At 57.7% G+C, this 16,112-nt stretch overlaps 1 protein-coding gene across 1 annotated transcript in view; it reads right to left on the reverse strand.

The window, feature by feature from the left end:
- Positions 1-16,112, reverse strand: part of GRM4 (glutamate metabotropic receptor 4) — a 162,708-nt gene that overhangs the window by 87,535 nt on the left and 59,061 nt on the right. The window contains exon 4 of the mRNA XM_087817237.1: positions 473-608. Within this exon, the coding sequence (XP_087673363.1) occupies positions 473-608 (136 nt within the window). The remainder of the gene's footprint in view (positions 1-472; positions 609-16,112) is intronic.

Consider the following 16,112-nt stretch of genomic DNA (forward strand, 5'->3'; position numbering starts at 1 on the left):
CTGCGAGGTGGTTGCCGTGCATTAGGCACCTACTGCATGCCAGACTGCTCTAAGCCCTTTATGCCATCCCTGCATTCAGCTTTTAGACACTCAGGCAGGCATCATTAGCTCCTTTTCTAAGCAGAAAAGAGGCCCAGAGAGGTTGAAAAACTTGCCTGAGGTCACGGAGCTAGTAGGGAAGAGAGCAGGACTAGAACCGAGGCGCTCTGGCCCCAAGCCCAAGGCCTTAGCCCCTCCATTACAGTATCTGTTTCCCATCCCTGGCCAGGAGAATGGATGCAGAGCACAGGGAGGGGGAAGAGCAGGGCGCCCATTAGCACTAGCCTGTGGCCCTGCCTGAGGGCTGTCTCAGCCCCACACCCAGTTGCCCACCCTACCCCTCTGGATCCCAGGCTGGGGTCACACTTGTCTAGGAGGGTCACCAGCAGGGATCCCTGGCTCCCCACCCCTGCCCCACTGCCCCCCTCCTCACCTGATGTCATCCTCATTGGCAAAGATGATGATCCCCCTGGCATTTGAGGTCTCCAGAAGGCGCCTGATGATCTTGTCAAACTCCCCTGGCTTGGGCTCCCGAGGTATCTTCACTGACTGGGCGATGCACACGCCCCCTGTGGGAAGGGGGCCAGTCAGCCTGGGGTGGACGGGGGAGCAGGAGTCCCAACCTCCCTTCACTCTCCAACTCATACTCCAGGAGTGCAAGGCTGGGAGCTGCCCAGGGTTCCACCACTCGCCAGCTGGGTGGCCCTGGACATGTCACTTAAGTTCTCTGTGCCTCAGTTTCCCATTTAAAACAAGCAAGAGGCAATACAGCATTGTGTTTAGGATCTAGTCTGCCTGGGTTCAAATCTTGGCTCTGCTACTTACTGCTCTGTGATCTCAGGGCAGTTACTGAACCTCTCTGTGCCTCAAATAATAATAATACCACCCACTTCATAGGGTTGTTATAAAGCTAAGTTAATGCACATAAATACAATAATACCTGGCATATAGTAAGTGCTTAGTAAACACTGATTATCTTCATTATAACCATATCATCAGGTTTTCTAGAGGAGTGAATCTGAGGATGAGAGCAAATTGCCCACTGTGGTCCATCAGTGCCGCCTACACTCACACCCACACACACCTCCCAAGGCTCTGTCCCAGGCCCTGTGCTCATGAGCAGGCCCCTCGAATGAGCAGCATGCGTGGCTGCTGGCTAGTGCCCGCACACCCTGGGCCGCGATGCTGCAAACGCAGCTTGGTTATCGCCCAGGTCTCCCAGGTTCCTTCCTGCGCACTCACAGGCCCGCAGTGTGTAGGCTCTCCTGCTCCAGCTCCCATGCTGGCCTGGCTGATGCCTTCACACCTCAGCCTCCCCCTCTTATTCGTCAGATTCCCAGCAGGGAGCTCAAGGGAGCCTGGGAAGGCCATTCTGAGGGCAGGAGGTGTGACCCGAGAAGCTCTGACTGTGGCGTCTTTGGGAGCCCCCCTGTCACTACAGCCCACTGCCTCCTTATCTGGGTCCTAGGGGAGGGGACCCAGGGCCAGCCTTCCGCAGCAAGAAGCCGAATTCACAGCCAGGCTGGCGGCGCAGGAGCCCTTACACCTCCCCAGCCAGTTCCCAACCCCAGGCTGTCCCTCCAGCACCTGCGAAAGGCAGGTGCCACTCAGGTATTCAAATCTTGATCTGATACAAAAGCACTTGTGGACCATGTTTCTATCATCAATTGAGTTTGACAGATGAGGAAACTGAGGCTCCGAGAAGAGCAGTGGCTTGCCCAAAGTCACACGGTTCCCTGTCCTGCCAGGGTACAGAGGGCTATCCCCTCCAGGGAATAAGATGCCCCAGGGCCTCTGTGGCAGAGTCGGGGCTCAGCTGAAGGAAAAGCATAAGAGATTATCTTAATGGAGCCAGACCCTCTATTAAGACTGGCCCCCTCCTCTGAGTCTCACTCAAGAGTCTTGGCCCAGCTCCTCCTCAAACACGGCTGGGCACCCCTGGGCCTCCAAATGGCCTCTCTGTCCAGGCTTGGGTGACCTGAGGCCTCTGCACAGCTCCCTGCACCTCTGTGTCCAGGCCTGGGCTGCAAGGGGCTCACTGTGCAGGGGGACACAACCCACCCACCAGCCCCATGGGGAAAGGTGCCAACACCCAGCTCCACCCAAGGACAGCCTCTACCCATGGGCATAGTTGGTAACCAGGGAAGGCTGCCCAAAGGCCGTGACCTTGAGTTGGGTCTTGGAGGGAGGAGGCATAAGCAGCCAGGTGGGGGCCACTCTGGGGGGAACAATGTATGGGGAGTAGAAAGGGGGCAGCTCCATGCCAGGTGCCTGCTGAGCCTGGGGCCACACAACATACACACTGTCACATCCCTGCCCCCAGGAAGTGGACTCCCTGCTCCTCTGCAGCAAGCAAGGCAGCCACGCCCCTGCCCCCACCCTGACCAGCACCCACCTCCCTGACTTTCTGCCTCTTCCAGGCAGACCAAGTACCTCACTTTTCTCCTAAGGCATGCAAAGAACTCCCAAGCTCCAGAGAAGAGCATGGTCAGGAGCTCATGGGGAAGGAGAAGAGAGAAGGAATACGGGTCCTTGGGCAGGACTGAGCCCCCTCAATCCTGGGTCACAGGGAGAGTCCAAGGGACCCAGTCCATTGCCCACAGCACTGGCCCGGTACTAATGGCAGACGGTAGACAGTCAGTTCCAGCTAAGCCCTCCATATGGTTGCTTTCTAGTTAGAAAGTGGGCCAATTGCAACCTTTCTCCCCCATCTGGAGAGACAGATGGACAAGAGGAGGAGGCTGGATGGGGTGTGGGTGAGCCACCTGGCTGCAGGAGGGAGGAGGCCCAGGGGCAGAGGGGAGAGGGGCAGGGGTGGGAGTTCACTGTCCTCCAACAGAGACAATCTCTTCAGTTAAGGAATCTTTCCAGGCAATGCTCCACAGGAGGTTCTAGATGCCCTGCCCAATGCCCAGGGCATATCTTGCTTGCTCCTTTCACTGGTGAAGGGAGAATTAGGTGACCACAGCTCTGTCAGCTAGAATGTGAGAGTTGCAGGCACCTGAGACGAGAGTGTGGGTGTGACACTCTTACAACCACAAGGCAGGGGCTGGAAAAGAGTTTGGGGTTATGCAGAGCTCAACGAACATATGGAGTGTCTAACCCATGTTGAATGATTCTCTGCAGATGTTACGTTACACTCACCTGAGGTCAGCATCATCAGCACAGCCCCAATATATAGATGAGGAAACTGAGGCGCAGAGAGGTTAAGTTGCTTCCCCAAGGTCACACAGTCAAGGCAGAGCAGGGGTTTGACCACAGGCCACCTGTCTCCCTCAGCCGCCCCTTCAGCCCATCCACTGTATCATGACCAATGCCACATGGGGAAGGGGCTGGGGTGTGGAGTCAAAGGGACACCTGGGGCATGTCTGGGCACAGCACCTGACCTGGGGTAAGCACCCACTGCTGTCACTGCCCCCAGGGTGAGAAACCAAGTGCCAATGGGGCCCCTTTGCACTGCCACCCAATTGTCAACATGGCTGCTCAGTGGACCCCAGAGCAGTGCATACAGGGCTGGCTCGTCAGGGTCTTTCCTGGGGTGACACAAGCTCCCAGTAGTGGGTGGCACAGCATCTGGCTATGGGTTCCATAGCCAGAGAGGACTGGAGTGGCTGGGAGGGCACTCAATGAATCCTCACACCCAGAGGCAGGTGCTAACAGCCCCATCCTGCAGATGAGGATTCTGAGGCTCAGAGGGCCTACGTCGCCTGACAGAGTTCACAGCCAGTAAGTGGGACTGCAGTTGGTCTGTGACCAGAGCCTCTCAGCCAGAGAAAGGGAAGGCCTGGGTCACTGGGTCTCTGTTAACCCCCATCTCCTGCAGCCTCTCCACACCCCTGGGAAGATCCTGGGTTACATACCATGCCCGCCAGTCCTGTGTCCCCTGCAGCGTGGCTCCATCACCATGGGGACTGTGGCCAACTCCCCTGGGCACCCTCTTCCAACCTCTCCACCAAGGAGGAGCAGTTCACACCCTACTCCTTTCCCCCAAGGTCTCTTATTAGATAAAATGTGAATCCATGAGTCCTCACTGATAGTAAATACAATCAAATCAAACCCGGGCAGCAAGGAACAAGCACACTCCCTGCCTCTGGGCAGAGGCTGGAACCCTCCAACATCCCAGCTCCAAGCACAGGATCATGAGGAGGGGGGGAGTGGAGGAGCCTGGGGTTCCCCATGGCCCCTAGGCCTTCCTGGATCCCCCTTGGCAAGCCCCTCACTCCACATGCCAGCTGCCCAGCCCCCTGGCAAGCACCCAGCTGCCATGTGCCAGCTTCAAGCTGCCGCCCGCCAAGCCAGTGCTTCCACCTGCAGGGCCGGGGCAGGAAGCCACAGCCACTTGCCAAGAACAGCTGAGCACATGGGAACGGTAGGGACCTCAGAGACCTCCTGGCCCAGGCTGGACTTGGAGCGAGGAGACTGAGGCCAGAGGCAGGCAGTGCTTTGCCCAGGGGCGCACAGCAGCTGGGGAAGAGCCCACTCCTGGTGAGGCTCTCACCTCTGTACTAGGGGGTCAGAACCCAGGCCAGCCCTCTGCCTGATTCCCACCTGCTTGTCACCGTAAGCAGAGCCACCAGGACTAAAACCCTGCAGTGAGGCGGGGCACCCCGTACCTCCCAGGCCCCACCAGCCCGCTCAACTCCCGACTCCCAGCCCCGCCCCCACCCCGGCCCTGCAGTGAGAGCCCAGCCCACCTGCAGCTGCTGCAGAGGCGGGAGCCTGCCCTGGCCCCTGGCCCCTGGCTCCGCACTTCGCTCTCAGCCAGTAATGTCCCACCAGCCAGGACTGGCTTGTCCTTGATCCCAACCCTCAACGCCTGCCTCTGCTCCAAGAACGCTGGACAATGTGATCCAGGAGTGCGAGCAGAAGGCTTCCGAGTGCGAGCAGAAGGCTTCCGAGAGCGCGTGGCGATGCTCCGCAAAGCTGCGCGTGCTGAGCGCCCGCAAAGTGCATCCCCTGCCTCACTTGGTCCCGGAGAAACCCGCAGGGGCGCGAGGACACCCGCACAAAGACGTGCTCACTGCGGCGCTGTCGGGAACAGCAACAAAATGGAAACCACCCAAATACTTCACAACGGAAGAATAAACTGGTGTTTGTACAATGGGTTGTTAAGGAGTTTCGATTAATAAAACAGCTCTCTTGGATCAGCACAACAACCTGAAAACAAGTTGACTAAGAGCCAACTGCAGCAGGATCTGTCCTGTCTCTGTAGAGTTTGAAGACCACACACATTGAGATTCATTGCCCATGGCCAAACACACACACACACACACACACACACACACACACACACACGAGCAAAAGCTACATGAAGGCAGGAGATTCCGTCTGATGGAGTCATTGCAGTCTCCCCAGCACCCAGAACGGTGCCTGGCACATACTAGGTGCTCAGCAAATGCCCTGAGTGACTAAACAAAAACCAGAGGGATCCCACCACCTTCAGAGTCACGGTTACCTCAGGAAGGAAAGGACAGGAACAGGGCTCCACAGGGGGCCTTCCAGGCAATCCATGTTTATTTCTTCAAAAATAATCAGAAGCAAATGTGGCAAAATGTAAATGCTGGTGAATGTGGACCCCAGGACCCAGGCCAGATACAACTGTCAAACACAAGTGACAGAGAAGGTGCCCAGTCCTCATGTGTGCTGCCTGCTAGAGAATGCACTGGGCACACCCCAGCCTCCCTTTGTCCGTCTGTGAAATGGGGCCACTCAGCCACTCCCAGCCCAGTGGCATCCAAAGTACACTGGAGGGGGCCTGCCTGGGGCTGCTCTTCTCCTGAAGGCTCCTGAAATCCTACCTTCCCCAAGGAGGGCTCCAACTTGCCAGCCCTCCCCAGGGGCACCACCCCCAGGCTCCAGCCACCTGCCCTGACTCGGATGCGACACAGAGACTCCACTAGCAAAACCTGGCATCAGTTTCCTGTTGTATTTGTGGTCTCCGCGCCCCTTCCATTTGTGGTCTCGTGACCTTTCCTGGTGTTCTAGGGTCCGGCCAATGTATCTGTGCCAGTCTCTGCCCCACCTGCACTCCCCAAGGGCAGGGCTAAGTCCCCAAGGGCAGGGCTAAGTTCCCAAGGGCAGGGCTGGTGTGTTTGTTCGTTAGTTGGTTCATTGTCTGGGAAGCACCTGCTCAGTTCCTGGCACAACTGATCCGATCCTTAAGTAATACCCCTTCCATGGGAGCTCAGAGTCCAGCTGGAAAAGCGAACCAGGAAAGAGTCGGCTGGAGGAGAAGCTCCAGCCGGGCGGGAGCTCACCTGGGCAGGGAAAGGCCCCTGGGGGCCAGGCTGCTGAGAACTTCCCCAGACACACGCCCTGCCCCACATGCCACCGCCGCTGTTTCTTCATTGAGTCAACACACTTCCCAAGCACCTAGTGTGTTTCCGAGGGGGTTGTGATGCGGGGAGGCAGCCATGAGGACAGAGCCCTGCTCCTCCCACACAGCCTATGTCACTGGGCAGGGGTGAGGGAAACCATCCCAGGGTCAGGGCAGAGTGGAAACATGCATGGTGAAGTGAAAGGGGGAGGCTGGGGCCGAGCCCCTCGCTCCGTTTCCTCCCGGAGGACAGGGAGGCTTCGGCCAGGCCACGCCACCGAGGAGGCAGAGGCAGAGGCAGATCTGGGCTCTGCTCCGACTTTTCTCCAGGAGCTGCTGGCTTGCCTGAGAGCCAGGACCGAAAGCACTTTGGACTTGTAAACCACACCCTCTGAGGGCTTTCTGCTGAAAGGACCCCGTTTTCCTGCCCTCCTCTGCCTGGACTGTCCACGTGTGGCCCTCCATAAGCACAGGCGAGCCAGGGAGCCTGACTGCGGGCTGGCACTCGGGAACCTGCAGGCGCCAAGGCAGCCGGTCAGTCCACTTGCAGCCTGGAGCTGTCTCCCTAGTGCCCCAGGGACCTGGGTTTACGCAGGCTGATCGTCGCACCCGCACTCAGCTTCCACCTCCTCCCAGCACATTCCTGTCCCCACTGGATGGCTCACCCCTCTCCACCTACCTAAATAAGTCCTCCCCGCCATCCTGAAGGCCACCCCCTCCAAGCAGCCCCCAGATCTCCTGTCTTCACACCACCCACCCTGGTGGCCTGGGGAGGGAGAAGGAAAAGGCTTCCCACTGTAGCAGCCTGCTTTGCTCACGCCCGTCCCATGCCGGAGGCAGCCAGGGACCTGGGCTTGTCTCAGCCACATCCCCCGGGCTTGGGCATCCCTCTCGCTCTCCTTCAGGCGTCTTCCAACTCCTTCCTTCAGTCTCTCTCTCACCAAGAGGCCTGCCTTTGCCAACCCCAAGGCAAGATTTGGGCCTTGCCCAGGAAGGAGGTAAATGGCCAGCCCTCAGGCAGTGAGGCGCCCGGGTGACCAAGATAACCACACCCATAGCTCCCAGGGGACTGGGCGCCCACCTCCTTCTTGCTCCAGTCCCCAGGGCGCTGGGGTCACATGCTGCAACGCAGACTGCTCACTGTCCCCAAGTAGCACCCAGGCCCTGGGCTCAGATAAGGGAGGAAAAATCCTCCTCTAGAGCGTCGAACAATTTCCCTGCGGCCAGGCCTGTCCTCTCCCAGTCCAAGCAAGCAGACTTTTAAATTTAAAAAGGGGGGAAAATAGTGAAAGGACAAATTCTAGGAAATCAAGTGGAAAAATCTACATTACAGCAAAATGTGAAGGCAGCAAATTGCACTGTGGAGAGAAAAGGGGGAGTTACACAATCCAAGGGGGGTCCCCCAGGCTCCCCTAGGTTCCCAGCAGAGAAGGAGGTGGGGGGAAGGCATGAGGAAGGCTGGAAGTCACCCTGAACTGTATGGCCTCACACACACGCGCACACATAGGCACATGCGCGGACACGCCAATACACATGCTCGCACGGTCCTTCCCTCCTTTCCTCCCACTCCAAAACCAGTTCTCCCCAAATACGCACTCCAGCAAAGGGAGCTGCTCAGAGGGGTCGATGACTAATAAGGTGCTACTTTTTTAAAAATGTTTTCATCGATTTATTTTTTAGAGGGGAAGTGAGAGGGATAGAGAGATAGAAACACGGGTGAGAGCGAAACATCAATCAGCCGCCTCTTGCATGACCCCTACTGAGGGCCAGGCCGCAACCACAGGCATGTGCCCCGACCGGGAATCGAACCGGCCACCTTTTGGTGCGTGGGACGACACTCAACCAACTACCAACTGAGCCACACCAGGCGGGCATAAGGTGCTACTTTTGTTTTCAACTGGAAACAAAGCCTGTACCTAAGTAAATGGAGCTCTGTGACAGACTCCAGGCAGCCGAGCTGTGGCCAGAGGTGTGTTTTGAAGTCGGGAAAGAACCCAGGCCCTGAGTGAACGCCCCTAACCGGAGGCTAGTCCAGGGTGAGCAGGACCGTGCAGGACAGTGAGGGGGGTGGACTCCAGCTGGGTCTGGGGCTCCACAGGGGACTAGAGGCAGGGGTGGGGTTCAGGCTTGGTTCCTGGCCACCTTCCCTTTCTGTTCCTGCTCCGGCCCCACTCCCCACCATCAAGTCTCCACTGCAGCCTCATTCAAAAGCACAAATCTGCCCTGGCCGGTTTGGCTCAGTGGTCCAAGCGCCGGCCCGCAGACTGAAGGGTCCCGGGTTCTGTTCTGTTCAAGGGCACATACCTCGGTTGCAGGCTCGATCCCTGGCCCCGGTGGGGGCTCCTGCGGGAGGCGACCAGTCAATGTGTCTCTTTCACATCGATGTTTCTCTCTCTCTCTCTCCCCCTTCCACTCTCTCTGAAAAGCAATAGGAAAAATACCCTCAAGTGAGGATTAAATAAATAAATAAAGCACAAATCTGACACATGGCTCCTGCCTGAGTGGCTCCTTGTATGTGTGTGTGTGTACATGTGTGTGCACACATGTGTGCATGTGTGTGTGACACTCAAGGCCAACATTTCCTCCTCGGGTCTGCAATATCCAGCCTCACCCTGGTCCCTACCAGAATTCACCATCCTACCACATCTGCTCTCCAACAGGCTTGCAGGGGCTGCTCCCTCAGCCAGGAGGGCCCCTGGGGCTGGTCAGCGACCCTCTAGTTCCTCATAGCAGCCCTTCCCTCGTTGGGCCTCGGTCATCTCCGTGGCATCCACCTCTTGGCTCAGGGCCTCGTGGGACCCAGCACGCATGCTGGGCCTGCTCGGGATGGGCAGCAATCCACGCTTCCTGGATGAATTAGCTGCCGGTGCCCAACAGTCAGGGACGGGAGGGCGGCGTGGTGGGAGCTGTGAGCATGGGCGTGGGCAGAGCCTCTGCAGGAATCAGGACGGGCACCTGCACCTGCTCAAACCCTCCCACCTCCTCTGGGAGCCTCTCTAACCCCCACAACCCACTGCGACCTCCCCTCTGTGCCACCACCCGGTCACACTGAGTGCCCAGATGGCTGTGTGCACACACACTGGGAATCCACTTTGCACTTAGCACCTACTTGGTGCCAGGCTCTGGGCTACAAAGATACTCCACCCAGAGTGTCTGCCCTGGCAGGACCCGCTGGGAGCTCCATGCAGGCGCATGGGCTTGGCATCGTGAACACCTGGACACCTCTCAGGCCGGCCTTCTCCTGGGATTTACTTCTCTGTCTAGAAGCAGATTCCTTGCTCTGTGCACTTGGGAAATACACACAGAAGCAGAACAAGTAGAAAAGTAGAGGACAGTTGAGCGGCCTGATGGGCTCCACGGGTTCAGGGCCTGAAAACTGCTGGGCCGGTAGAGAAAGACGTGACACAGGGCATGCAGTGGGCTCTAGGAGGGGAGACAGTCACCCTGGTTTCACACCTGGAGGTGTCTCCCTAATGCGCTCCATCGAAGGACTGCAAAGCATGGGCATCGTGCCTGCATGCATCTGCCCAGCCCTCCAGCCTGAAGAGGGATGCTGGCTCCACTGCTTCCTTGGCTGTGTGACTTCAGACAAGTTATTTAACCTCTCTGAGCATCAGGCTTTCCATCTCCAAAACGGGGATAAACTTAAAGAAACTTCATCTTGTGAAGTTGGAGTGCTGGTCAAGTGTGATGGTGCTTGTGAAGGCCTGGGTCTGCTTCCTGGGGCCAGTGCCTTTGTGGAGGGGGAAGGCCTGGCGGGGGGGGGGTGGGGGGGCTGGAAGACAGGGACCTCACCACCCAGCTCAGGTCCGGACCCAGGGCTGGGAAGGTCCCTGTGTGCTGGGGATCAGAGGGACAGGTGCTGGGGAGGACCCAGAGCCATAGCTTGGAGGCTCAGGGAATGTTCAGGGCAGGAAACACATCCCTTCTTTCCTGAACAATCTCAGCACGACTCCCCTCCACACACAGACAGCAACTCTCACACACACACACACACGGCAACTCACACACAGACACACACTGCCACATATACAAACACACACACACACACACACAGCAACTCACGCCCTCACAAATCAAATCACACACCACACACCACCTCAGCGTCACACAATCTCACAGTCACGAGCCCTCACACAGAGACCCACAGTCCAGAGATGACCTCATACAGCCTCACGGCCACAGGACATGCACATGCCACACACGGGCACCCACACAGCCACACAAGCTCACACAGAAGCCACATAGCTTCATACAACCATACTCATCACACCCTATACACAGTCTCAGCCCACACATAGTCACACAGCCACGAACTTGCGTACACAGGCACACAAGTGCCCACACCTCCCTGCAGCCCCAGGCTAGCCGCGGCCACACCTTGACCATTAATGCCTCCCCTTTGTTGCTGGCACGCAGGCGGCCTGTCTGGGCAGCACCAGTGGGTGGTGGGTTACTCACTGGACGAGACGTACAATACCTGTCATCCAACCACTACTCACTGAGCAGCCTCAGTGGCCCCAGTTGAGGCAGAGCCCTGTCCTTCCTCTGAAACCCTCTCCCCAGGCCCACCCGACCCTCCATCACACCCGACCCTGCCCCTGCAGGGAAGTGGGCTGCCTCTGGGGGTGCAGGGGCACAGACAGCAGGGGGCTGGCCTGATGTGACACGGGGGGCTGAGCCTGGGCACAGGCAGGGCCCGTGTCCCATCTCAATCACCCACTCGCTCCGTGATAAAAGCCACTTCACCCACCCTCTCTGAACCTCCATTTCTACATCTATAAAATGGGGGGCATTATCCCCGCCCCAAACAAAGGGATCACCTATAGACAGGCCCAGCCCTGGGGGCTGTTTTGGGGAAGGGAGGATACTGGTTTGGGTGACTGGTCGCAGCAGCTGTGGCCCAGGGCCTCTGAGCCAAGGCTGCTGTCCCCTCCCCAGGAGGCCACTGGGCAGCAGCAGCCCCGCTCAGAGCTGCATTATTCATGGTGCTCAGCTCTGGGCAGAGGGAAATTTGCTGAGTGATCGACCTAATATCTTAACACAAACCCATTTAGGCAAAACACCTTTGAAGCGAGAAAGGAAAAAAAATAAAAAAGGAAACGAAGGCGTTTGGAGGCCAGTGGTGGTGTGAGGGGACTGAGTGGGCCGAGAACAGGGAGATGCCCGGTTGGGGGCCAGCCCCGCCCCAAGCTGCCTTGGGAGGCCACTGCCCAGCCCAGGTCCCCAGGCCCCCCGCTCCCCGCTCTCAGCCGGGAGAATGGGGGAAAGCACCCGTTTCTCAGATTTGGTTCAGAGAAGGGGAGTCTGACCCAGGACTGCTGAGAGTTCATTCAGAGTCCTCTGCCCAGGAGCCACGTGCAGAACAAGACCTCCAACCCCTTCCCCATCTGCCCGCAGCTCCAGGGGCGCCCCTGGGGGTGAGGTCACGCAGGCTTCTCGCCCCTTCCTCAGCCTCACAGCTCCTCGCAGTACCACAGCAGGGCCATTCTCTCCACCTCGACTCCGACTCTCCCACACAGAGCTTTGGCTGGTCCCTCTCCCAGAAACACCCTCCTGCTTCACCTGCCCGACCCCACCCAGCCCAGGGGCCCAATTCCTCCTCCTCCGGCTCCCGAAACACCCCAGATCCTCCCCCAGCCAGAACTCATCGCTGCCCACTCAGGCTCCCTTCTCACCCTCTCTACTGGCACTTGCTACCCTCTGCCTGCGCTGTGGTCAGTTCTATAATCCTCATGCTTCAGGGCACAGGGCTGCCTGTGTTCAGATCCCAGCTCTGCCACTTAGCTGTGTGACTTTGGACAAGTTACTTAACCTCTCTTGGCCTTGTCTCCTCCTAATAGGATGTGAAAAATAAGTGAGTTAATAGATGTAAGGTGCTTAGAACAGTGCCTGGCACATAAATACTCAATATGCGTTTGCTATTACTATATTATTGTCAGTTTCCTCTGGCCCATGAGCCCCTCCAGGGGAGACTACATCTTTCTCATTTCTAACTCCCTGGACTCCAGCAGAGCGCCAGGCACAGAGTTGGCTAAACTGAGCCTAATTTCAGCAATGTTGTCTGCCTGGCCTCTTCACCCAGGCTTCTTGAGCAGAGGAGCCTACATGGGGTTGGTGGCGGAGGCCCCTGTCGGGAAACAGGCACGTGGAGATGCCAGCTCCACCCCACAGCAGGAACCAAGGCTCAGTGGGCAGGGAGGGACCAGGGTTAAGGGCCAGCAGCAGGTCTGTGGTTTGGCCAGAGAGGAACACGCAGCTGCAGGCCACGATGAAATATTTAGGAGCCCACATCCCCAGGAAGCGGAAACTGACTAGCAAAATGAAATGCTGAGATGTAATTACCCAGGCAGGCCAAGCACGTCTCCTGCTGGTGGCAGGCTCAGCGCCCCAAACCTGCCACAAGCAGGCACGGGGTAATGAAGTCCTCTCGGACCCTCTCCATACCAGCCCATGCCCCCTCTTCTTTGGGTCAGGGCAGAAGGAGGAGTGAAAGAGCTGGCTCCTCCAAGCTGACCCTTTCAGTGGCAGAATAGCAGGACATGAGAACGGGGGCCTGGGCCCAGCCCTGGTACTGGATGTATCCTGGGCCATCCCTTCACCCCACCAGGCCTCAGCTTCTTCAGCCAGAAAATGGGGCTTCTGACCATGCCTGGGAGGGAAGACCGAGACAGTGGGGTGAGTGTGGCCCATAAACTGGCCTTGGTGGAGGATCATGGTGAGGGTGGAGCTCCCCACAGCAAGGACAGTGGCAGACACCAGTCTGACGCAGCAACCATGAAAAGCTTTCCTGAGCACAGGTTAGTAAAAGCTGATGGACAAAGGTCAGGGGCCAAGGCCCAGATGTGGGTCCGAGGCTGGAGAAGTGCTCACCTCACCACAAAAGAACTGCCCCAGGCTCTTCCTATGCTGTTGGGGGAAAGCCTGGGGCCCCACAGCCTAGGGGCCTGCTTGGGAGTGGAGAGACAGGGGCCAGAGAGAGGAAAAGAGGGCTCTAGGCCTGAATCCTGGAGCAGCCTTGAGTGGGCTCAGGAGGGCACCCAGGAGCTGTGGGGCTGGGGAGGGGTGTTCAGTGGACCTTGTCCTGCACACCAGAGCTGGGGGAGGGGATGCTACTAACTACTGGCTTTTCTCAACAGGCACTAGGGCTGAGACTACCTTTCATAGTGTGGAACTGTCCCATGTTGCCATACAGGGGACATCCTGGGAATCTGGGCACAAAATGTCAGTGGGGACACATGTAACATTGACATTTATACTGATATTTAGGTGCTACCAGAAGTGGTTGGGCTGCCCAGGGCCCAAGGCCGTCCGGCACATGCCACACACACAGGCTGCCTGACCCCTCTCCAGGCTGACCCTCAGGACCTTACCCACTATACACACCCACTCCTGTTGATGCCAGATCTGAGCCCACGCCTGCATGCAAACCTCAGCCTGCCTAGCTTGGCCCCAACTCTTCACCAACCCTCCAGTCCCACCACATCGCTCCCCTCCCTTGCACCTTCAGTGGCCCACACCTCCCTCAGGGCACAGTCCCAGTCCCTCAGCCCAATCCTGAGGCCCTGCAGCCTTATGTCCCATCTCTCCTCACTTCCAACAGCACCTGCAGTAGCCAACACACAGGGTGTTCCCATCTCCCCTTTGCTTAGGCTCTTCCCTCTGCCTTTCTGCCCAGTTTCCCTTCCCAAACTCCTTCCAGTCAGCTCCCCTCCGTTCCTGAGGATTCAGCTCAGGCCCTCTCCTCCAAGAAGTCTTTGTGGGTGACCCAAGCTCCTTCACCCCAGGTTCCCATAACAATCCCAATGTCTCAGTCACTGTACTTAGCACAATGCATGGAAATTACTGGACTAGATGCCACTGTGCTCACCAGCCTCTGGACTACAGGGAAATGGCCACTGTCCGGCCTGCTGCAGGCACAGAGCAGTCACTGATTTAGCAACAACTTGCTAAGCACCTCCCAGTGCCAGGCACTGTCCTAGACACTGTGGGTATAGCAATGTGTGGGAGACAGGAATCCTGCTCTCAGAACAGACATTCATCTGTGAAGCAGACAAAAGGTGCTAAAGAATGAAAGAGTAAATGAATGAATGACAAATGAAGGATGGACTAATTAATTCACTAGGAGCTGGCCTGTTGTCCAGAGGTCCCCAGGCCCCGTCAGCTCCTGTCCCTCCACCGCCCCTTCTATCTTCCCGCACACACTCCCTCAGCCTGTCCTGTCTTCTCCGTTTCCCCCACACACACCCTGCCCCCCTTATTCCCTGGTCCCTAGAGCTCATGCAGCACTCCCCAGCGGAATATTTTTCATATGTTATCTCATTAACTCCTCCCAATCAGCCCAGTCTTAGATTTTACATCCAATGTACAGATAAAAAAACTGAGCCCACAAGCCAGAGCCTAGGCCTGGCTGCCTTCACCTTCCCTTTCGCCAGCCCATCATCTCCCTCCTCCTGCCTCTCCGCCACCTTTCTCTCCCTCCCCCTTCTGGGGTGGCGGGAAGTGGCCTCCTCTCTTCCCTACAGGTACACTGGGCACAGGCAGGCGCCTCCTCCGTCCTGGCCCCTTTCATCTCCTCCCTCTCCTCTGTCCTGGCCCCTTTCATCTCCTCCCTCCTCTCTTCTCTTGCTCACTGTACTCCTGCCTCTCCCATCCCAAGGCCCCCTTCGGGCCTGAGATGTCTGCAAAAGGGTTGTGAGCTTTGCTTCGGGCTCATTAAAAATAAGGATTTGCATAGAATGTCCATATGGTCATTCTGTCTATAGCAAAATGGAGCAAGGACACAATGCACCATTGTGGGGGGAGAGGAGGGCAGTCACCATGGGGGGGGAGAGAGGACAGTCACCATGGGGGGGAGAGGAGGACAGTCACCATGGGGGGGGAGAGGAGGACAGTCACCATGGGGGGGGAGAGGACAGTCATCATGGGGGGAGAGAGGAGGACAGTCATCATGGGGGGGAGGGGATGACAGTCATCATGGGGGGAGGGGAGGACAGTCACCATGGGGGGAGAGAGGAGGACAGTCATCATGGAGGAGAGAGGAGGACAGTCATCATGGGGGGGAGAGGAGGACAATCATCATGGGGGGGAGAGGAGGACAGTCACCATGGGGGGAGGGGAGGACAGTCATCATGGGGGGAAGGGGAAGACAGTCATCATGGGGGGGAGGGGAGGGGAGGACAGTCACCATGGGGGGGGACAGGACCATGGGGGAGTGAACCCTCTGCAGGAGGAGACCAAGTGCTCACCCTGAGTCCTCAGCAGCAGCCCTCATCCCCCTTTCTCGGCCCTTCTGATGGCTAATTCATCTGTTTTTGTCATTCCTACAACCTGCCGAGTAAGGACTACAGTTTTCCTCACTTTCTTGATGAGAAACTGAGAATGGAAAAGCAAGTGGCTTTCCAAAGACACAGGGCAAGTCGGTGGTGGACGGGGGCAGCACTCTGCCATGGGTCACGCCCCCCCAGGCGGGCCTGCTGCCCTCTCAGGACAGCTGCCCCTCCTCATTCTCAGAAGGCCGTGGCATGGAGAACCAAATTCAGTCATGAAGCTCCCTGCCCAGAGCACCGGGCCCCCACTCCCCTGGGACTGGCCGCCCATTCTTCACGGCTCTGCTCCCACTCCCGTCCTCAAGGAAGATTCCCCCTCTCCTCACCTCCCCAGCCCCCCACCCCCCGCAACAGTTCAGCCAGATGCAGAGATTTTTGGAGAAAACTGCTTCCAGATCTCTCATCCCAGCTGTAAAACTGCATTTAGA

The sequence above is a fragment of the Miniopterus natalensis genome, chromosome 5 (genome assembly GCF_054644295.1).
Source record: "Miniopterus natalensis isolate mMinNat1 chromosome 5, mMinNat1.hap1, whole genome shotgun sequence".
NCBI classification, from domain to species: Eukaryota; Metazoa; Chordata; class Mammalia; order Chiroptera; family Miniopteridae; genus Miniopterus; species Miniopterus natalensis.